We start from the raw sequence: 24,733 nt of genomic DNA, 5'->3' as shown, positions 1-24,733 counted from the left end.
TTATTTCTTCAAGTAAAAGATATTTCAGATTTTTAAAAAGTGGAAATAGGATTAATATTATCAGAGTAGCTTTAAAAATAAATCGGTGAATGCACTACTGCAGATACCAGTCCTGGATGTTTTTGTTTATCTATGAGTTGGATAAGCAGCCTAAGAAACCTGTATTTTAAATATCCATTTTAAACCTCTTTGTAAATGTTGAGTTATCTTAAATTTGATGTTTGTAAGTTGCTCAAATTTGCTGACTGAAGGAGCAGCAAGTCAGATTCTTGGTTTTATGTTTCCAGAACAACAGATAGTCTTATTTTAATAGGTTGCTACTTTGGGCTAATTATAGTAAGCAAAATATGAACAGTCTCTAAAAATATTGCCATAGAGGCTTTTTCCCCCATCCCTGCTGGTGCCTTTTTATTTCTGGGGAGTACAGTTCAAAGAATGTATAAAAATGACTAATGTTCTTTACTTCTTAAAGATTTTATCTCATAATCTCATTGGCTAGAAGCCCATTTAAAATTCTTGCCTGCATTTTCTGGTTTTCAGTTTACCTTTGTTCCCTTTGCTCTGGCTTGGACCTTGCACATTTTTTGTGTAAGAGCATCTGTGAAGCCTCACACTGTTAGTGAATCATGGTGGCGATTTTTTTCCCCTTGAAGAATATTGAGCACCAAATGTATAGGGGATTTGTATTTTCTGTATCTCTACATGTCTTACAGTAGCTATCACATTTTTAAAAATGGCTTTTTTTTTTTTTTTTGGTGAAATTCTGCTACTGGATTTTATGGTTTCTTTTAGTAATCTCAATGCCTGAGCTCCACCCAACATAATTCTAAAAACTTACAAATAGGAATCAGTAAGAAAATAGAACTAGAAAGATTTCTAAGTTTGAGGACTCTTTTTAAATAAATACATTTTTATTGCCTTTTTAAAAAAGATTTTATTTATTTATTTGGAGAGCGTGAGCAGGAGGAGAGACAGAGAGGGAGAGAAACCTCGGAGCAGACACCCCGCTGAATGCAGAGCCCCATGTGGGGCTGGATCTCACAGCCCTGACATTGTTAACTGAGTGGAAATCAAGAGTCAGACACTTAACTGAGCCACCCAGGCGCCCCTAGTTTTGTTGCTTTTTGTAAGAACTGCTTGACTTAAACCAGGGCCCTAACCTGTAATAAATAAAAGCAAGCCAAGTGGCAACGGAGGAAAGTAGAGCATGGACACCCTGTTTGCAGGGAGTGGCTCATAATCAGCTCTCCTTTATTGAGTGCTTGCTCTGATGTTGTTAGATCTTCTGATTTTTCAGAAGTGGAATTCTCTTTTACCTTTGTTGTTGCTGTTAAATCTCTTAATTTTTAAATGTTAAAAACAAATTTAAATTTAGAAAGCAGCAAACCAAACATGTGAGCCAATTTTGACCTCAAGCTACCTATTTGTGATCTCTGAACTTGATTAACAATGTTTTGTTACTGTCTCCAGGTACTGAGAAATTCATTAATAAGTATGTAAGCATTGACACCTAAAAGGTGATTGAAAAATGTTAAGTGTTTTAATCATATATCTTCTCATCTTGAATTTAGCAATTAATTCTTGGTGAATCATTTAATGATTGTGCAATTTAAATTTCAGCTGAGTTCCAGTTTAAATTACCAAGACTTCTAAATTGAGAAGAGCCTGAATTAATTAGTCTTTATTATGGTATCTTTTTAATGATCTTTTTGATAGGTATTTCTTGAATTCATATAGTTACATTCAGTTCTACAATATCTGAAGGCCCCCCTTCTATATTATTTTTAAAAATGAGTCTTAAAGGTAGACTGTCGGTAGCAAACGAGGAAGCATTTGTGTAAAAATCACTCCTCTTCATGAAGCAGAGCTATACCCTTTGAAATGCTGACGAAAACAAATGCTGAAATTCTCATGTGAGGATATTGTCACTCCTTTCTTCAGACTGGCTTATTTTAATGTTTGCCTAGTGAATAGGTAAATCCATTACTTGTGATAACCATATACTTCAGTATTTGTGCTTTGAGTCAAAATCAATGTTTTATGTTCTTTAGTAACTTTTATGTCCTTCTTGACTACAATTCAGTTCTCATAATTGAGTTTCCATAGGTGATGGTACTTTCCCAAGCATTTTCTTGACAAAGGAAAACACCTGATCTTTTGAGGATTACTGATCAAAGTGGAAATGTGAACTGAATTTTCGCATGGAATAGTTACCAATACGGAGGAGCGGACCTGAAGAATCCTCCCTCTGTGCAGATCATGTGTTGGCTTCTCTTAGGAGGATGGAGATTTATCTGGGTGTAGCTGGGTGCTGCGTGTGTTTTGTTGCTCTCAGGGCTGAACAGACTTGGTCTCTGTGTTCTTTCTTCCCTTCTCTGAGATTTCAGAACAACTCCCTCCATATCATCTCTTTATCCATAACAATGTATTCGCAGGAATATTTTTGAAAAACTGACTTTCACAATAAAATATGAATATCTAAAACTATTTTTAATATATGACATCTCAGGCATCTTTGCAACCAGGAGGAAAAGGCAAAGGAGTTCATTTCTATCAGTAGAATTTCAAACATTACTAAATGAAGGAGTGGGCTTTGTTTTTTAATTTTTAAGTAGGAAAGCTGTGTCTTCTTGATACCTTTTAAATTATAACATTCCCCTGGTTTTGGTGATGAATTCAAGATGGATCCTAGCAATCAAAATATTAATGTAAAAAATTTTATGTATTAATATCAGTCATCTATGTATAATAGTAGCTAATCTTTATTGAGTGTTTTCTAGGTGTTAGCAACTATTTTTCGTCTCCTACATATAATAACTTATTTAATTCTTTCAGTAATCTATGAAGTAGAAACTATTATTATCTCTGTTTTACAAATGAGGGGAACTGAGGCACAGTATGCAGGGTTAGTGGTAGAGCCCCAGTGTTCAAGCCCCAGGTCATCTGTTTCAAGAGTTCAGATTCTTAACTGCCATGGTGTATATTCCCTTTACAAAGCAATACAGAACAGTCAAGTGTGTCTATATATGTGCTCAGTGTATATTTTGTGTAAACACATACATATACATGTATATAGTCTAATTATATATGTGCGTATATATATGTATAGTGTAATTAAATGTATTTCCATATGTCCCTGTGATAAATATGAAAGAATATGATCAGAAGTGGAGTCTATATAATGATGTCCAGTTGAAATTTAAGTCATTCGTTATCTGACAATTGCAGAAGTCTGGTTAGTTTGATGTTATGGTAACAAAATGTCTAAGTATTTAAATACATTATTAACTTACATTCAGTTATATGATATTATATATGTAGAAATAGAAGAAAAATTCCTTCCAAGAGATAAACTTAGATATACCTAAACATACTCTCTCTGATGACTAACACTTTCTGTTCTTTATTTCTTCATGACGAATCAGAAAGCCTGAAGTGAGGCTAGAATGTCATAGTATTGGTGTTGTTTTCATGGATTCACTTTCAGATACCCTAAAAATTATCCTCTCCTTGACAAGTTATTTTAGTACCTGAATTCTTTCTTGTGCTGCACTTGCTGTAGTTGAAGAAATGGTGGTAACTTTGGCTCAGAAATGTTGTTTTGAGGGGAGATTATCTTTGAAGATAGATGTTTGCAGTATAAATAGGGGAGAAAAGCAGCACATCTGTCACTTCTAACATAAATCCTAATTTTAGTTTCAAGTTTGACGTGTAATAATGTGCTTTAAGAATATATAACCATTATTGGCGTATTATGAGAGACATGCTTTATGCAAATACATCCACCAAGAATTGGGAAAAATAAAAGACCAGATTATGGAGAACACAGCCAGAATCCCAGTACTGATTTGTTACAAGGTAAAAAGACATTTGTAGGGTTTATGATTTTTCTATTTATGCTTGCTTTTGGGCTTTCACTAAGTTTAGTTTGTTTTACTTTCTTTGCATTGCTCTTAATAAATTTTAATTTAATAGCAAATAGGACTGTACCACAGTTTTCTTGGGAATGTGAAAAAGCAGCCAGTTTGTGATTCCTAATGTATTTGAAGTTTCTACAAAAGGGAAATTTAGGATTATTTGTAATAGCAGAATATTAGAAAAAACGCGAATGTCCATAGGAGACTGATTAAATAAACTGTAACACTTAAAAAATAAGGACAAATTCTGTGAGCTCATAAGGAATGATTTACTTTCTGTCTTTACAGTGTATCAGTTACAACAGGAAGCCCCTCATCCTCGAAGAATTACCTGTACTAATGAGGTAGGTGTGACAAAATTGTTACAACGAAACATCTCTCAATCATCTGTTCCCTGAACTTTGACCTTCCTCAGTAGCATGGTTATCTGTGGGGTTAGCCAGTTCTGTTAGTTAGCATCAAGAAATTGTACTGAATGTATTCTTCTTAACATTCTTCTCAATTGAAAGAACTGCCACTTCTGAATGAACTGTTCAGAACACAATATATAGAATGTGACTATAATTTTAAGTAATATTTAATATTCTTCTCGGTTAAGTTATACATTCTTCTTCCAATTTTTATTTTTTATTCTTTTTGAAACAAAGTTTGAAGGCATTGTTGAAGTAACTTTTTCATTAAGAAACTATTTAAATTGTGATTTTTGAAAATGAGCAGAAGATATGAACAGTTCACCAAAAAAAGGTATGACTTATCAAAATATATACATTGATGTTCAACTTCATGAACAATAAGGGAAATGCAAATTAAAATATACGGAGAGACCATTGTCACCTTTTCAAATTGGCAAAAGTTCAAAAGATTAGAATATGCTTAGCTGGTAAGTCCGTGAAGAAACAAACATGCTCATACATGGCTGATAGGAATGTGAAGTGCTACGATCTTATGAGAGTTTTGTAACACCTAACGAAACTCTGCCTGCATTTACCTCCAGTCCAAGTTCTAGTGATTTACCCTGATGCATTACCTGTACAAATAGGGAATTACATATGCCCAAAGTCGTTTATTACAGGATTATTTGTTACAGCACAAAATTAGAAAAAACCTAAATGTCTGTTTGTGATATTGATTGAATAAACTGTGATATTAAAAAGAATAAGGAAGATTTCTATGGGTTGATATGGAATGATTTCCAGATAGAAAAGATATATATACAGTCATTGGAGGTTTGAATAATTTCAGTTAGACCCACTACAATAGAGTCAAATGAGTTTCTTTGTCTTCTAGTGCATATAAAAGTTATGTGCACATTGTACTACAGTCTACTGAGCATCGGTGGCATAACGTCTAAAAACACAACGTACACACCTTAATTTAAAAATCTTTATGGCTACAAATGCTGTTGTCAGAGCTTTCAGTGAATTGTAATCTCCGCTGGCGGAGGTCCATGCCTCGGTGCTGAGGGCTGCGATTGACCAGGGGTATGATTGCTGAAGGTGGGGGTGGCTGTAGCAATGTCTTCAAATAAGGCAACAATGAAATTTGCCACATCGATGGACTCTTCCTTTCATGAACAGTTTCTTGTAGCAGCTGGCATAACATTGAGAAGCAACAAATCGCTGAAAGGGCTGAACTGTTGTGGTCCAAGTATGTAGGCTTCTGGTGATCCACTTTGATACAAACATGGAATACTGGGAGATTGGCTAGCTCTTAGAGTCTCTGAAAATAATTTCTCTCGATTTAGTTTTCTGATGTGGTTGACTGAATACTGCCATCCACTGAAAAATAAGAGTGTCTTATTCTGTACTGTTGTTTAAAGGAAGGCATAAAGCACCGGGAAACAAAGGGCACATTTGAGATTTTCTCACTTAAATTGTTTTCACTCTGCTTAGTTTTTTCTTTTATAAGAAATTAGTAATCATGTTCTAAGGCCAAATTGGTGGGCACGGAAAGCTGCTCTGTGGGCAGAAGTGTTTACTGTGGACTGGCTCTCCTATTTCATTGTAACCACCCTCTCATGTTTGTTCAAAACTAATAATCTATTAGCTACTCAACTTTGACAGCTTAATAAAGATTAATTATGCATGCATAAAACATGTATATTTAATTAGCAAATTAGTAGTGATAACAGCTTGTTTCTGTATTTGACCGATCTCTATAATACTCAACAGTGCCTTTCTGTTTTTACCTGGTGATAACTAAAAGGCAATTAATAAAGATTGGGAAGGGGCGCCTGGGTGGCACAGCAGTTGAGCGTCTGCCTTCGGCTCAGGGCGTGATCCTGGCGTTATGGGATCGAGCCCCACATCAGGCTCCTCCGCTGGGAGCCTGCTTCTTCCTCTCCCACTCCCCCTGCTTGTGTTCCCTCTCTCGCTGGCTGTCTCTATCTCTGTCAAATAAATAAATAAAATCAATCTTTAAAAAAAAATAAAAAATAAAGAGTGGGAAATGGTCTCGTTTTACAGAAATGACATCCTCATTCAATATTGCTCTAATGATTAAATTTATAAATATAGATATTGAGAGTATTTATGTCACTACTGCTGCTAATTTACTTATTTTGAGCAATATTCGGTCTCATTAAATTCCTGTAAAACAATCAAATAACTTAGATATGTATTTGAAATGAAAGTAAAGCATTAATCAGTGAGATGGAGCTAACATAAATACTTACTGAATAAAGAAAGTTTCAGTCTTAGTCTTGATTAAATGATAAATAGCTGGCTTGGGAGAATTAAAGGTTCTTGGGACTGATGAGCACTAAAAATAAAACTGTACTGAGCAAACAGTTGCTGTTCAACCTCAAATATTTAACTGAGGAATTGGATTTGGGACATTAAGCGCTAAGTGGCCACTGTGTTTAAGGGGGAAAAGGCAAGAGGATTTAATTACCATTGAAACGTGGAGAGAAGAAGAGAAAAGTTAATGCAGTAGATAAACTGATGGTTCTTTTAAATAAAGGTTATTCTGTGGGTGCTGATTATAATTATAAAAATGGTCCAATGATGTTGTCTTGAAGGACAGTTGGAAGAAAGGGAGAGCTGACCCTGTTCATGTGGACGTGCACATTTCCACTCCTTTTCCCTCTAACCCCGTAGCACTGTATCGCAGATCATAAATGCAGAGGCTGGGAAATTATGCACAGCCAAAGGGAATATATATATATTTAGTTACCAGCCATGTCTTGTGACCTTCTCTCGTGATCTTAGCCCTAAGTTCAGTGATGAACTCCATGTCCTACTCTTTCTCAATGGAATTTCTGTTAGCATTCATGAGACCAAGATGTGTAGCACCTTATTTTAAAACCTGAATTATTCAACTGTTAAATCATTAATCATTGAAGACTGAACTCTAAAACACAATATATGTAATAGTAAGAAGTAACATAATTTGACAATAAAATTGTAGCTAATATGCTTTTTCTAATTTCAGAAGATCTTACCAATTGCCACTGTGAATGTTAAAATGCAGAACATTTTTTTTTATTAAAGGCTATTAGGAAATTTTGAAATTTAAATATAAATAAATCTTTTTAAAGGGAAAGATGTCCAGGTCCACAGCTAAGTACTTTAGGCATGTTTTAGAGACCAAGCAAATATGTGAAAGCTTGAAAATGATTCTTTTTTTTTTTTTTTTAAAGATTTTATTTATTTATTTGACAGAGATAGAGACAGCCAGCGAGAGAGGGAACACAAGGCAGGGGGAGTGGGAGAGGAAGAAAGGCTCATAGCGGAGGAGCCTGATGTGGGGCTTGATCCCAGAACGCCGGGATCACGCCCTGAGCCAAAGGCAGATGCTTAACCGCTGTGCCACCCAGGCGCCCCTTGAAAATGATTCTTAATAATACTGTTACAGTGCAGTTTTATCTTATGGTGGAGTTAATTCTGAATTTAGCACATGAGGTGAAAGTCTTACATAATCAGAATTACCCTGGAAATCCCTTATCACCTATACAGTAATGGTACATGTGTTTGTGTATATAACTCTGGGTCAATATAGAAATGTATAAATATATAATTCAATGAAATATGGTTTATAAATATAAAATGTGTACTTATGTGATTTTCAATTATGTAAAAAGTGATTTTGTTATTTTATGTCAGGTACCTGGTTGAATTAAAAGAAATGTGTATATATATGTATGGGGGTGTGTGTGTGTGTGTGTGCACGTGTGCATATGTGTGTATATAGAGAGGCAGACACAGATATAAACTACATAGGTATACAATATGTATATTTATTTATTTATTTATTTATTTATTTAAAAGATATTTATTTGTTTGACAGAGACACAGCCAGTGAGAGAGGGAACACAAGCAGAGGGAGTGGGAGAGGAAGAAGCAGGCTCGATCCCGTGATCCTGGGCTCAGGCCCTGGGCTGAAGGCAGACGCTTAACAACTGAGCCACCCAGGTGCCCCTACAATATGTATATTTAAGCAGAGATATCAAAGAACTTACTAGTTTGGTATTTGCACATCCTTAAACATGGAGCCTCAAAATGGATGCACTCTTTATTTTTTCTGGCAAACAAATAGTGTTAATGTAGTTATGATTTTTAAATGGATAAAACTGAATCTCTGCTCTCTATGACATATTTTTGGGGCTAATGTTGCAGGGAGCTGGATAGCATTTTTGAGGAAGCTTATCATTATTATAACAACCACAGTTGTGTTTTTCTAGGGTAAATGGGTAAAGCAGACAGGCTGGACAGAATGCACCAAACTCAAGTTCTGTGCTGTTAGTGTAATGAGAAATGCAGAGAAAGTTACACATTTCATGTTGTATTCTAATTCTAGTCACAATACCAGTTAGATGTATATTTGATGTACATTTTGCTAGCACATGTTTTAAAAAGTCTCTCTTCAAGTCTGGTCATAGAAGTAGGAAATTGTAATCATTTCTTTACTTACTGTCTCGCCCCAGTAGATTATATTCAGCACCCGGCTATGATGAGGTGTATGCAATAAAGACTCTTAAACGTTTATTGAATGAATGAATGAATATTGTTGTGCAACTTATTTTGGAAGATAATGCTCTTATTATATGGTTTACAAAAACATGTGTCTGAATGTCTACAGCTCTTAGGCTCCAGTCCTTTTGTGGCATGTGTGTATTCATTGACTCAGTATTCTATGAGGGTCTTCTATCTGCTAAGTCCTCAGGATTCAAGTCAAATAAAGCAAGTCCCCTCTCAAGGATCTTCCTGTCTAGCCGGAGGATGGAGCAGTGGATCCGGCATTACAGTGGGTCTTGGGGCAGTTCCCTCGGTTCCGTGTGTGTGGTTCCCGTGGGCAAGTGGGGAGTACTTGTGGAAGCATGGCAGATGCGACCCCAGGGCTAAGCAGGCATCAGTAATAAACACCTCTGTGTTCTAAATGTAGACATTTGGAGTTTATCCTGGTAGCTATGGGAAGCGAAAGTGTCAATGTGATCAGATTTAGGCATAGAAAGCACATTCTGTCCGCAGTGTGGAAGATGGACTGGAAAGGAAGAGGGACATTTTAGAGACAAAAAGACCGGTTTAGGAGGGATTACGGTAATCCTAGTGAAAAGTGATAAAGGCATATACACTTTCTGAGAATAACCAAGAGGGGCTGGAAATGGGAATACATAAAGTGGGAGAATTCACAAGACTTTGGTGAGTACATAGTCATGGGGTTCAAAGACAGAAGTCTAGTAGATGCTGGTGAACCAGTCCGCTTCCCTCTCATGATCTTCTCTAATGTCATAGTTGCTTGGCAAAACCACAACCCTGTTTAAATCTACTCCCACCTACTTACATGTCTCCCAAGAAACTGAGTATGGCTGGAGAGAAACGAAGTGCTGAACAGGCTTCGCATTAAATTTGTGAACCTCGAATTGATACTGTTCCCTGGTAGGCATATTGTACTTTCCCCTCAAACCTTTACTACCATATTCCTCCCCTACTTCTCAGCTTGTAATTTATATCCTACTTTATTCCTGATTGACGCAATTAGAAGAGAACTTCCACAGACTTTCAATGCTACATCAACTCAACCTTCAGCATTCAGGTCCACGTATTCTGCATTCTTGCCTGTTACCATAGATGATGGCCAGCTCTCTACTACACTAGACCCCATTTCCTGTCATCTACTTAAGGACCTAATCCTAGCAATTTCCCCGCTCCTTCATCATCTACAGTTTTTCTCTCCTTATAACAGCCCACGAACATCCTATTATTTCTCTCATCTTATTGTCTTAACCCTACTTTATCCATCTTTATCTACTTTATCCGCCCAATTTCTTTATTCCCCTTTGTAGAAAATGCTTGAAACTACTGTCAGTACTTGCTCTTTCCAATTCTCCTCCTTCCATTTTCTCTTAAACCCACTTCAGCCAGGCTGTTACCCACTACCACTTCATGAGAACTGCGTAGGCGAGGTCACCAATGACTTCCACCTTGCTCAATCTCATGGTCGGTTCTTCTGCGTAGCCTCTCAGCCTCACAGAGGATGGCTCTCACCTTGATAAACTTTCCTCACTTCATTTCTAGGACATTACAGTCTTTTAGTTTTTCTCCTCCCTTCGCAGTCACTTGCTGGTTCCTCTTCTGCCTGACCTCGATGTTCAGATGCTTCAGGGCTCAGTCCTTGATCTTCATTTCTTCTCTGCTTGTGTTTATTCCCTGACAGTGTTGCCAGTTTCAGGTTTTAATACAACTTTTATTTCCAGTCCAGGTCTCTTTCCCCAAATTCCAGACCATGTAAGTAATTGATTACACCTTGATGTCATCTCAAATACAACACATTCAAAACAGAACTGATACTTATCTTCCTTCCCAAACCTGCTTTTACAAGAAAGGTTTCCACATGTAGGCTAATGGCAGTTCCTTCCGGTTGCTTAGATCAAAAACCATGCATCATCCTTGAGGGTTTTTTTTTTTTTCTTTTTTTTCCTCTTGCTATCCCATGATTAATTCATCAGGAAATCATACAGGGTCTATTTTCAGAATATGTGCACAATATGTTAACAATCCTACCAGTTCTTACTATTTCCATGGCTACCATTCGGGTATGAACTGTGGGAACTGCAAAAACCCACCAAAATCCATTCTTCCTTTCTTGGGAAACCTGGATGGACTAAATTTCCCCATCTCCATTTATATAATTATGTCCATATGACAGTTTTCTCTTGTGGAATAGAAGTGAACATGAATGCTGGACCCATTAAAACTTCCCATCTAAGTTCCTCCATATTATGTTTCTTTCAGCTTGGATTCGGATAAAAACAGGGACCTCGAAAAGATGGTGGCAGAGCTAAAAGATGGAAGCTGTCTAGATGTAGGACAGTTGTCTTCCTGACCTGAATACTTATCCAGGGATGTTATACAAGCAAGAAATAAACTTCTCTTATGTCTAGTTAGTATATATTTAAGTCGATTTGTCATAGTAAATTATTCTACCCCAACATACAATAATCTCCCAGTTGTGTAACTGAAATAGTTCTTAACTGATCTTTCCTCTTGTAGTCTGTTCTCATCACAGAATGTTCCTTTTAAAATTTTAGGGGCGCCTGGATGGCACAGCGGTTGAGCGTCTGCCTTCGGCTCAGGGCGTGATCCTGGCGTTATGGGATCGAGTCCTACATCAGGCTCTTCCGCTATGAGCCTGCTTCTTCCTCTCCCACTCCGCCTGCTTGTGTTCCCTATCTCGCTGGCTGTCTCTATCTCTGTCAAATAAATAAATAATCTTTAAAAAAACAAAAAAATAAAATAAAATTTTAGTCAGATCTTGTCACCCTTCTACTCAGAACTGTTCATTGGCTCCCCATTTCACCGAGTCGAAGCCAAGTCCTTACAAGGACTTCCAAGGCCCTACATAATCTCCCCATCACTTTATTTTTTGGTGCTTATCTCCTCTCCTTCTCTCCCCCTATCTTGCTTTGACCATTCCTGCCTTCTTGTTTTCCACATATTCTAGCTGTGCTCCTCTCTCCAAGCCCTTGAACCAACTCCAGTTTCTGGAATGTTCTTCTCCCTAATATCCAAATGGCTACTTCTTCATATCCTTCAGGTCTTCTCAATTCTTCCCTTCTCAATGAGGCCCATCCTGACCACTGTATTTAAAATTATATTTTATCAGTTGGTCCGATGGTTGTGGGTTATTGTTAAGCTGTTTAAAATTATATTTTATCGCCCCCCAGCATTTATAGTTCTTACTTATTCTACTTTGTTTTTTTGTTTTTTTTTGTTTTTTTTTTAAAGATTTTATTTATTTATTTGACAGAGATAGAGACAGCCAGCGAGAGAGGGAACACAAGCAGGGGGAGTGGGAGAGGAAGAAGCAGGCTCATAGCAGAGGAGCCTGATGTGGGGCTCGATCCCATAACGCCGGGATCACGCCCTGAGCCGAAGGCAGACGCTCAACCGCTGTGCCACCCAGGCGCCCCTCTACTTTGTTTTTATAACACTTTTCATTTTATAACATTCTATAATATATAGTTTATTTATTATGTTTACTATTTATCATGATCTTCCCTTCCTCGAATATAAGCTCCATGAGGGCAGGATATTGATCCGTTTTATTCATCAATATGTCCCAGGTGCCTTGAACAAGTGCTTGACACATTAAGTAAGGTGCTTAAATAAAGACTTAGTTAAGTGAATGAATGGGACGATCGAAACATTCAGTTTTATGTTTACTCTGTTTTAGAAGACATATTTTACTAGCTGGAGTACAAGAGTTTGTTTCAGAAGTGAGAGGAAACTACCGTAATTGAAATCATTGCTTCACTGCTGATTGCTGCTATATGCTGACAGCCTATAGCTCAGTTTTGATTCTATAAGAATAAAGATTATCATGCTTGTAGATCTCAGATGTGATGATATGTTACTTAACACTTATACTTTGCAGCTGGAAAGCATTTTTTTCTGAATGCTGAGAGGTAATACTGAATTATTAAAATCACCTATTTATTTTAAAATCAGCCTATCACTCAAAAGCCTATTTTGACCTTATTGTACTTTTGAAATGCCCCCCCCCCCCGCTTTGGGTCATCTTTTGCTCTTGCTTAAAATTCAGTGTTCAATAAGTAATTGGGTGGTAAGGTATGCTTTGATGTCAAAATCTATACCTTAATGTAGAAGTATATTTATAAAATTGGAGATCACAACTACAATTCCAAAAAGAACCCCTTTACCAGTTAACTGTTACATAAACAGATTGGTGGTTTCCACCTCTTTACTCCTTATAACCTACTAGGAGTTTCTTGAATCTAAAGTGGGAAAGTAGTAAATTCAAAGAATAGTGAACACAAAGAAATAGTGAATACAAGAAAAAAATTAACTGATATCAGGAAACTGAACTGGTTTTCAGCAAGTCACTAAGTAGTAATTACAGAGCTTAAAAAAAAAACCTGTAAATACTTTTTTTTTTTTAAGATTTTTTGTTTATTTGAGAGAAAGAACAGAGTGAGTGTGAACACAAGTGGGGAGGAGAGGCAGAGGGAGAAGCAGACTCCCCGCTGAGCATGGAGCCCCATGTAGGGCTCAATCCCAGGACCCCAGGGTCATGACCTGAGCTGAAGGCAGACCCAACCAACTGAGCCACCCAGGCTCCCCTGTAAATACGTATTCTCTATTGAATTTGTGAAATCTTACAGTAAATAGAGAGCTAACCTATTTGGCATGCTGAAGGTTAGTGGTTTTCTTGGGTAAGTCTAAAATACAGTGGAAAACAAGCTGCATTCTTAGCACTTGTAACTTTGGTCTAATATCATCAAGACTGCTACAGAATTGATGAAAGCAGGTACCTAGAATTTTATCTTACTATTAATGGAGGATAAAAATTTAAACAATCTTTGTAAGTTCTGTAACATTTCTGATCTCTTTTTTATCGCCTCTTCCCTACAAGTCATTTCCAGCTGTGTAGCTCTTTGATGAGTACTTACTCTTCCACGATGCTGGCCTTGCTCTGTTTTTTTGTTTTTGTTTTTTTTTTTTGAAGTTTTTGTAAGTTTAAATTTTTTTGACTTGTTGAAGCTTAACTATTATCCATGTTGGTATTTTCTATGGTATAAAATACAGTGAGAAACCCAATAATTTAGAAAATGTAGTGTTAAAATTTGTGCTGCCATGGAAAGCTGTATTGTCTACGTGTGGCACATCTTTCCTGGTTATCCAATTCCAGTCTTCCATTGTCTGAGTGGTTGTAAAACTACTCCTCCTCTTCTTCCTCTCTCTCCTCTCCCTCCCCTCCTCTCCTCCTCCCTGACTTTAATACAGGAAACTAAAATAGATTCAAAGCTAGAGTTGAGTACTGAGTGACTTACTAGTCTTTAATTCTGAATCTACCACTGTAGGAAGCAAATACCAAATGTGCATTTTTCTCCCTTTTCCCCCTTCCATGCCTCCAAACTGAGCCACTTTGAAAAACGATGCAAAACAAAATCTTGACACTTGTGTGTAGCCTTTATATATATATTCTAGACTGCTGCCTGAAAAAAATAATATTTGGCCAGGGTTCTATTATTTCATATATATATATTCTAACTTTTATAAGTCTCATATAGACTTCTATACTAGGTTTAAAATACGTGCCTCCAAGTACTGTTTTTCACAATGGGAACAAGAAGGAGATAAGGATTTCATGTGACTTCTGACCAGGTCAATACTACTGTTAGAAAAGAGCAGCATTAAGCATTTTGGAAATTTTCTGAATGTTCTGCTTCATTATTTTAGTGGCATTGCCTCTAGAAATAGATATTCTTTTAATTTGAATTTAAATTAGAAAAATTTGGTGGGGGCGGGGAACAACTGTTCTGAACTATAGCCATGGGACAGAGTAAAAAAATAATCTGAGAGCTGAATCTATAACGTGTGTGAGGAGGGAAGGGAATTAACATTTATAATACTTTTATTGTTTATTCCTACTGTTTTCAGATTTTCTTTGCAGAGCAAGAAACATAAATAAGCTCTTCTTGTTTTTGTAGAAAATAAGATAAGAAATAGGACTTCTTTAATTTGAAGGAGTAGGGTTGGTGAATTTGATTAAAATGTTTTATATATGAAGAAAATAATTTATAACACTATGTTAAAAAATAACAATAAAAGAAAAAATAGTTCGTTAGTTACAAAACTACAGTAAATGTTAATTTAACAAATTCCACTGATACGTAAACTATTGTAAAATGGTATCTACTACTTACTCGATTCTTGTATTTACTTTGCACTTTATGTCACGTTCAGTAATGGTAGATTACCTTACAGTTTTCTTTCTCAGGTGGCACAACCTACATTGGGGCAACCCAACTACAGCACCTTTCATTTCTAGTTGGAATCTGTTTTGTTCCCCTCATTTCCCATTTTTCCTACCCATGATCTGGTATCACGACAAAAATGTTCACTATTAAACACAGAAAATTAGAGAAAGCTAAAGCGCATAATTCAACATTAAGTACTAATTTAAAATCCCTTCTCACTCAGTTACATTGACTTCAGCCAGTTTTAGTCTGTTTTATTATGAACTTTATTTTTTAGGTTTTTTTGAAACTTAACAAGCATACAAATGTTTGTATAAGCACAATTATATTTTTATTCCATATAACATTTAAATTCCCACGTGGATGTATTTACAAGTAAATTAATTGGGATCATTAATAATTATTGTTTATATTATTAACCCTTTTTTATTTGATTATCTGTCAGAGTAATGCTGTCCTGTCTGTGAGTTTGAAAAGACTATTCCAGATCACTACTTAAGTAATGAATCTCACACATCGGGAAGGAAAAACTTCTTTATCCTCTTGGATTTAGTGTCTGGGGCCTGCAAATCAAACTGACAAAAGAGAGATTAACAGTAGAAGAGGTCTATTTCATATGCACACAGGGGCGGAGGGGCTCACAGCAGACACATGAAAACCGAAAGAGGCAGTTTCAGCCAGTGGCTTATATACCACTTTAACAGAGGATGGTCAGGTGTGCGGAAGAGACTATAAGGAGCATTGGGCCTGGGAAGGGTTAGGATGAGTTGTGGAAAGGTGATTAGGAACTCTTTAGTAAATAAGGGTGTTTTGGTAAGGTGTATTATGCAGACTCCAGCCATCTCACTTGCTAAGAATTGCCCCTGGAGTCATTGTGTTGTTTTCTCCCTGTTGTGGGAAGGGACACCTTTACAAAGGGAAATTTATGCCCTGCTTTGAGGGGAAAGGGGGAGGGCTCTTGTTCCTTCTGTGTTTGGGGTTTCTTAATTGCATTCAGCTCAAAATAATTCTCATGCTGAAGTGGCATATTCTGATCCCCTTCACTATCTAGGTAAAAGAGGAAAAAAAGAGTTAGTTTAAACTTGTTTTATTTGATATTTCCATTATAGAAAAGCAGAAAAGAGGCAGTTGGTTTGTCAATTTATTTTGGACTTATTGTATTATAACAGTACTGTATTAAGCATCCGGTGTTTACCTAATTTCCTCTAATTGAAAATTCTTTTGGGTAAACCAAAATATTCAGCAATGTAAGACCTCATCAGTTGTGTTACGAAGATGACTACTTAGGCAATCAATGGAAGCATATTGTGCACTTAACGCAGGACTATCAACTAATCAGTATCGTCTTGGGTTGTAACACCGTTGGACTGCTGCACCATTTAAGGCCATCAGTACCTCAGCCACACCACTTCTTTGTACTGGTCCAAAATTTTCATCATTGAGTAGAGTGTATTCAAGAACTTTCTTTTTACCTCATTCCCATAGGCCTGATAAAGTCCTTTCACCTGCAAAGATCTTATGGTTTGAGGGACCCCACTGAGGGGAATATATTCTAATGTGTCTGAGACTCCGATATTAAATTACACAAAAGTTAATTTCAATTTCTGTTTTTTGAAGGTAATATCATCTATATCAGCAACACATAAATGCATTCTTTATTTAAAAAATTGTATTACAGATAATACTAAAGTCTCTCTTTTGCCTTCCCAATGGGCCCATCAGTTTAGTTCTCCCCAAGCTTCCTGGAAGGAAACCATTTGAATTTGGTATATATTTTTCCAGATATCTCTCTAGTCTATAAATATATATTAAAGTATTAGTGTACATGGGCGTTTCCTAGTTGGTGTCATACTGTATAATTATTCCATAGCTTATGTTTGTATTCAGTCGTTTGTTTTGGTGACTTCTTCATGTTAGTCCCTGTAGATCTGCATCGTTCCTCCAAACTGCATGTACTATGAATTCGCTTACTTATTCCCCTATTGGTGCATATTGGTGTAAATATATTTATTTTGATTTAAAATTTTTTATTAATTTAAAATATTTTAAAATCTGTTTGTAATTTTATTTTTTAATTTTTAAATTATTGAAATATAATTAATATACATTGTTACATTAGTTCAGGTATACAACATATTGATTCAACAAGTCTATAGGTTACTCAGTGCTCACCACAATAAGTGTAGTTGCCATCTGTCCCCGTACAATGTTATTACAGTATTATTGACTATATTCTCTATGCTGTACTTTTATTTCCATGACTTATTTTATAACTGGAATTTTGTACCTCTTAATCCCCTTTATCTATTTCACCCATCCCCCCCCCTTGCTCCCCTCTGGCAACCAGGAATTTGTTCTCTGTATTTTGATAGTCTGTTCATTTTGTATTTTAGCTTCCACTTATAAGTGAAATCATATGGTATTTTTCTTTCTCTATCCAACTTATTTCACTTTGCATAATATCTTCATGTTATTGCAAATGTCAATATCTCATTCTTTTTTATGACTGAGTAGTTATCCATTGTGTGTGTGTGTTTGTGTATACAAACATCTTTATCCTAATATTCTTTATCCTTTATCCTTATCGTCTTTATCCATTCATCCATCAGTGAACACTTGGACTACTTCCATAGTTTGGCTATTGTAAATAACACGCAATAAACAGGGGTGCATTTATCTTTTTGAATTAGTGTTTTTCATTGTCTTTGGGTAAATACCTCGTAGGGAATTACTGATCTTACGGTATTTCAATTTTTAATTTTTTTAAAAAGTAAGCTCTATGCCCAAATGGGACTTAAACTCATGACCCCAAGATCAAGAGTCACATGCTGTACTGACTGGGCCAGCCAGGTGCCCCTCTATTTTTAATTTTTTGAGGACCCTCCATACTGTTTTCCACAGTGGCTTCACCAGCTTGCATTCCCACCAACAGCATACGAGGTTTCCTTTTTCTCCACATCTTCACCAAAACTTATTGTTTCTTGTGTTTCTTAGTCTAGCCATTCTAACAGGTATAAGGTAATAAATCTTATTGTGGTTCTGATTTGCATTTTCCTGATAATTAGTGATGTCAAGCATCTTTTTATGTGTCTGTTTGCCGTCTGTATGTCTTCTTGGAAAAATATCTATTCGGGTCATTCAGAACCCAGTTGAAATGTCACCGTCTCAAGGAGGCCTTCCCTGACCACCCAAGTTAAATACCTCATTAGCCCTCCCTTTTACATTACCCATTCTTATTTTTATTATAGCACTTATTACTACTTTCTATTTTCCCTTTTTTTTCCTTGTAACTTCTTATCTGTCTCTAAGTTTCAGAAATGTAATGACAGTTTTTGTCTTATTATAGCAATATGTCCCCTTCTAGGTAGGACAGTGCCTATCACATGTTTGACATTTGGTTAACGTTTCTTGAATGAATGGGCCAATACTCTCTTTCAGTGTACTCCAGTACAAATTCTTTAGAATCTTTTCTGCAGGGCCTTTCTTTAACCACAGCCAGTACACCTGCCGTGGAACGCTGTGGGGAGGAGAGGGATAAACTCTGGTGAGGGAAGAGCTGATGGGAGAAGAAAAGGGCATGATTATATTGAGGTGTGAACAGTATGGAAAATACAGAGTAACAAGAAGGAAGAGAAAGCCGCAATCTGTTCTGACACAATCGTGGCATTAAGTTTTTGATGTTTTATTTTACTTTTTGGATAAAGTGATGTAAATATTTTTTCAGATTCGTAAAATCCTAGAAATGAAAGATTAAATTTAATCCAACTCTTTTTACTTACACGGCTCTTTTTAGATAAGAAATAGATCCGAAAGATGAAATAACAAGTCTGAATGGCACGATTAACCTGCTGATAGAACTGGGACTCCAGACTATGATTTTTCGAATCTTATTCTTTTTCTTAATATATGTTTTAATTTGCCACATATACAAAATGTTGAGTTAGATTTTGAACATTTGCATATTCACAAATATCTTTTTTTTTCTTCCCAAATAGGTAGAAAACAGACCAAAGTATTATGGAAGAGAGTAAGTATGGATTATGAGAAAAACATTTTATAGATTGGAATATGTAAGAGATTTTGCTAAAAATAAAAGCAAGATGAAGGAGGTATTCAAGTTTGAATGAGTTAAATTATTTTTTTGATTACAAATATAATTATTCTAATTGGTGAAATATGGAAAATAAAGACAAGTATAGAGAAGAAAATAGCTTGGAAAAATGTATATATGGAATGATGTTAAAAGAAAGGTGCAATTCATATAAGTAAATAATCCTAGAAGTGTATGAGGAAAATGTATATATTTGTGTATATATACATTTGTGTGTGTATACTAAGCATATCAATGTATATTCACGTAGGTGCATACAGCAGGGTAGGGTGGTTCATTGTATTTTTATACTTCTCTTTATTTTCCAGATTTTCTATAAGTAAAGTTATGCTATGCAGAAATAGCTAGTGTTAACAATCTGAGTATTACCTTCTGAGGATCTATTTTCCTAATGGTTTTACAAAATTGAGAAATTATACATATAATTTTATAGACTGTTTTTTTCCATTTAATATTAATAATGAACATTTTTCTATTTTATGAAAAATGTAATAATTTTTTAAATGCTTAATTTTTCTGATTATTAAAAAAAAGAAATATAGCCCTTTGGAAAAAAGAATAAAAATCACCTATAATCCCATCATTCCTGGAATAAAATCATCTGTTTTTCAAGACTTAAGATCATATCAGATATACAATGTTGTATATAACAAGTATTTAAAAATTTTTTAAGTTCTGTGTAAGTTTTCAAGACTTTTATAAATAGAACATAGGCACAAACGAGTTGGCAGGGAGCCACTGATGTTTTTTATGGTTGTAGCATAATTTAGTCACTTTGCTGCTTTTGGCATTTAATTTGCTTCTAAAATATATTATTAAAAATGATACCATCAGAAACATCCTGGTGCATAAAGCTTTTCTGGGGTGGAAATTTTGTTTCAAACGGTATGAACGGTTTTACAGTTCTTTAAATATCCTTGTCAAGTTCTGTCCCAAAGTTTGTATCCTTGAATGTGATTTTCTTTTAAATTAATTGAGTTTTTAAAAACAAAGAAATATTAAATTTTACTAACTTTATTAACTCATGTCATGTAAACTTAAAACAATATGCCAATATGCTAATCTAATGGTATGTGTTACCACCTGGGGTAGGTTACCCTCTTCTTGCCTCCAGCAGAGTCCAATGGATCTGGTTCTGAAAGATTGAGAAATATATGGAGATAAGAAATTCCCAGAGTCCACTTTTAAACCTAGATGTTCTGATGTTCATGATTTGAACATACGTACCATGAACTGTTTTAAGACTTAAATTGAGAAAGACTGAATCATCCTCATGAGAAAAATTCCAAAAACTTGCCACTTGCCCCCTAGTAAAATCCCTAAATTATTAAGGTGCCACTTCAGGGCCTTTTATCATTCCAAAGTCAAGTGACTGTTGTTTTTTCATACCAGTAAAAACCACAAAGTTTCACTTGAGCAATCCCTCAATTCAGTTATCCTGGAATTACTGAAAGGATATAATATATGTGTAAGTTCTTTGTAAATTTTAAGTATAAATCACCATACAAATATAAGATGGTTTTTTCTTTTTAATAGTAATCATCAATCACCACTGACTTCTTTTTTCTTTTTCAGTGTTTCATGTCAGAATGCTATAGATGAATCTGCTGTTTTTGTGTAAAGAATGTTATTTATGTTTTTTCTTCTTCATGCCTTTTTCCCTGTTAATCAAAAGTAGGGTTTTAGCAGGGAGTGAAAGCAAGTATTACTGTTGTTTGCTTTTGGCTTGAGTATCCAGTGATGCAGATTATGCACATTATTGGGCAATCATGCCAATTAAGGGCAACCCAGGGTCCTGGAAAATTGCCAGCTTAGACTGTGAGCCAGAGTTCTGGAGCAGTGCCACTAGTGTGAGGAAGGAATGGGACACATTGCTGTATATTTTTTAGTATGTCCCTATGGTCAGACAGCTACATAAGAAGGGAATTGTCCTCTTGAGAGAGGTGGTTGATCTTCCCTTAGATGGATGTGAATTTTGATTTCACAATTGTTAAATGGATTGGAGAGCTCCTCTGGTGCGGTTCTTGTTACCACAGAGAAGCTGGCCAGGGGCCAGGCCCAGAGAAACACAAGCAGCGTTAAACCCAACTGCACCCCTTCGATTATATGGCAGTACTTTGTCTGGAAAAGAACAGGAGAGGGTGGAGGGTTTTGTTTTATCTTGCTCTACTGAAAAAGGTAGAAAGCATTCAGTTTCTGAATTGACTTTTTTCTTAGGTTTCACGGCATGATCTCCCGAGAGGAAGCCGACCAGCTCTTGAGTGTGGCTGAGGGGAGTTACCTTATCCGTGAGAGCCAGCGGCAGCCAGGAACCTACACTTTGGCTCTAAGGTTGGTCATGGACCTGTAATTATAACTGTGCTTCATTTAAAACTCTCTTCATAGAGGGCTTTAAATTTTAAAAGCATCCAGCATGTAATTGAATTGGTTCTTGTTTTCTTGGGACCTAATTACCATTTTAATAGCTTCGAGACCCTTAAAAAATTCCTCATGAATGGTAGCACTCAGTAATTAAGAACTGAAAAACTTTTAAAGCGTTTTTATTGTAGCTGCTTTCTTCTGTTCCGTCTTACCAGTTCTCTCCCATCTGTCCTGCCATGTCAGCCCCCATCTATTTCTTGAATAAGGAAAGACACTAAAGAGAAAAGATCTTTGTAACTCATAAAATTAAAGCCAATGTCATTTCTCTTAGGTTAGCTTTTGATTGAAGCAGCTTTTCTTGGGAGCTCTCGGCTCTTTCCTGTCAACTGAACTTTGCCTAGTATTTTGGCTGTTCTTAGCTTATAGTACAGTGCCCAGAAACAAATATTTCCATTAGCCCCACAATAATAACAGAACAGGAATAGAACAGCATGCTTATCCATTGGGCTTACTTCATGCCAAGCCTCGAACCTTATTTAATCTTCTCAGCAACTCTAGGACGTAGGTACTGTTACTATCTCCACTTTACAGAGAAGGAAACTGAGAACCTAGAGGTTGAGTAACTTGGCCAAGGTCATACATTTAAATTTGTGTAGCTGATATTTGAACACAGATAATCTGGCTTCAGAGTCTGTGTTCTTAGTCACTCTCCATTGCTGCCTCTCCAAAGGCTTGGAATAATTAATTGTCTTTGTGCATTCATTCATCTTTGGAAAAGACTTAAAAGTAGAAACTTCCTAAGAAGGAATTCAAAGACATGGCAATTTCTGTTGGTAGCCAATGAGAGAACAGGAAGATGATGTTGTTGCTCTAATATGACTGTGTAGAACTCCTTCTCCAATCACTTATGCCTGTTTGAGTGAGCAGGGACTGCTCTTAATCCCATCTACAAGACTTAATCTTCTTGACGAAAAGGATGATATAATCCAGTACTGTTTTCTACTGAATTCTGAATCATTTGTGTACTTGGAGAATAAACCTTGTTGCAAGCATGGAAATTTGCTTTTTATGGCAAATTATAAAGTGTAAATCCCCCTTCAATTATTTAATTATGTTGTTTTTCAGGTTTAAATTATGGTATACAGGGGAAAAAATTCTGGGCTGGGAATTCAAATACTCACTCATTTTACCACCAAATGAACTAAAGGCAGATTCAGTGTAAATCACAGAATTCCCTGAAGTCAATTTCTTCCTCTTTCTACACCAAACATTTTGTAATTCTAGGATTCTGCAATACCCCATTTCCAAATAGTCTGGTCATCTGTGTGTCTGAGGTAAATGAGCATACACGTGAAGACTTATGGACCAGAATAACAAAGATGAAAGTGGGGTGAGGGAGAGACAGATATCTGCACAACATTCTCTTCCTTTCCCCTTTATTGCCATCTGCCCTAAATCCTTCTGAGATCACACAGTAAATTACGGAACTGAATCTGAGCTCAGGGTTGCCTCATTGCAAGGTTCGGGTACTTTTTATTATACCATCATGCCACTCATCTTCTAGCGTGGCTGTCACTCACTTTTCACTGAATGACATTAATGCACACTCTAGGGCCAAAGATTTAGTGTGGAGAAAAGTAGCACCCAAAGCTCCTAAGCTTTTCCTCCTGTAGGAACTGTAGGAATATAGCGACTGTATTCCTACACTGTAATTTTATAATTACTTCCCATCCACTTCAGTCCAGGAAATCGGAGAATAGAAATTGGAGAATAGATGAACATGAAATTTATGGGAATGTTTTTAATTCATATGTCTGTAGGAAACACACAGCTTTCCTTTTGTTATTGAAAATGACCATAAAATTTTACACGGAAAATAAATAGTAATGAGTAAAAGGGGCTGTAGTGGAAGTAGGGAGTTTGTGAATACACATTATGAGTAATTTATATGCCGCTATATGATCTTCCTTGTTTGAACTAGATGTGTAGCAGGGAGGTGTTAAGGAGAATACGAAAAGAAGTCATACTGATATATCTGATACTCCCCATTTCAACTGATGATTCTCCCAATTCGCATCAGTTTGTTTTGTTTCCAACATAATGCATGATCTGTTTGGAGCCAGTTTCATCATTTATAGCCGTCAGTATTCGTTCTGTATTTACTGTGTTAACCATAGGCCCTAATGTTGGAACAAGTCCTTGAAGTCAGGTTGCTCCATTGGCATCTCAGTCTCATAATGTCCCCAACTGAACTCATCAGTTTTCCTCCCAAACATACTGTGACATCTCTATTCCCTTTATTAGCTGATGACACTATTATTTCGTCAGTCCACAAGACTGAAACCAAGACCCCACTCTTCTTTTTTCTCTTAGTTCCACTTGAAGATGTTTGTAGGCCCTGGCACTACTGCCTTTAGAGGCCTTCACCTCACATCGTATCAGACACTATATCCCATATCAAATATTTTTTTGGTGTTCAGATTGTTTAAGTTTTTTTTAACAATATAAGTTGCTTTGGAGCATGGGAGGTCGTCTGTAGTTAACATCTTACTTTTCTCTTGAGCAGCATCTCCTCCTATACGCCTTCTCAGCCTGAACTTCAGGCCAGGTTTTTCTGACTTTTCTGCCTTTGCTCATATTGACCACTCAGTTCAAGAGAAATGATTGTTGCTCGGTGAAAGTTTTTTATACAATGGAAGCATACAGACAGGCATCCACATGGTTGGAATGTGTAGTTGAAGATAAAATGCCAGCCCAAGCACTAGATTATAACTCATGAAGCATGAAGTATTTCAGTGACTTCGGGATTTTTTGTGTATTGATTTTGACAACATTTGGATTAGTTATAGTTTAATGATATACTGTAAGTATCAGTTATAAAAAACCTAAGATAATCTAAGGAGTTTGGTTTTGAAAACATTTTTCATGATTTTCATAGTTTAGAACTAATTCTTTAAAAATACTTTGTCATTATATAATTTTCTCACTAGAAGAAAAAAATTAGGTTCAGTGTTATATAGAGTGACAAATGAAAAGGGGTAGGACTAGTGCATGTTTTATATTGTCCTTTTTATTAAATGTTAAGAATATACAAAGGAATACTTACAAGAAATATAAAAATTA

The 24,733-nt window shown here is 36.1% G+C and overlaps 1 protein-coding gene across 3 annotated transcripts in view; it reads left to right on the top strand.

The window, feature by feature from the left end:
* The window catches only part of CHN1 (chimerin 1), a 192,626-nt gene that overhangs the window by 46,265 nt on the left and 121,628 nt on the right, over positions 1-24,733 (top strand). For 2 of the 3 annotated variants that reach the window (XM_011226216.3, XM_034654759.1), the window contains exons 4-6: positions 4,206-4,261; positions 19,134-19,165; positions 21,467-21,580. In XM_011226216.3, coding sequence (XP_011224518.1) covers positions 4,206-4,261; positions 19,134-19,165; positions 21,467-21,580 — 202 coding nt within the window. Of the gene's footprint in view, positions 1-4,205; positions 4,262-19,133; positions 19,166-20,836; positions 20,867-21,466; positions 21,581-24,733 lie in introns of those variants that run through there. The other variant, XM_034654760.1, reaches the window with a different exon arrangement.

This window comes from Ailuropoda melanoleuca, chromosome 2, assembly GCF_002007445.2.
Source record: "Ailuropoda melanoleuca isolate Jingjing chromosome 2, ASM200744v2, whole genome shotgun sequence".
NCBI classification, from domain to species: domain Eukaryota; kingdom Metazoa; phylum Chordata; class Mammalia; order Carnivora; family Ursidae; genus Ailuropoda; species Ailuropoda melanoleuca.
The sequence above is the reverse complement of the archived record's forward strand: the minus strand, read 5'-3'. Positions and strand labels throughout refer to the sequence as shown.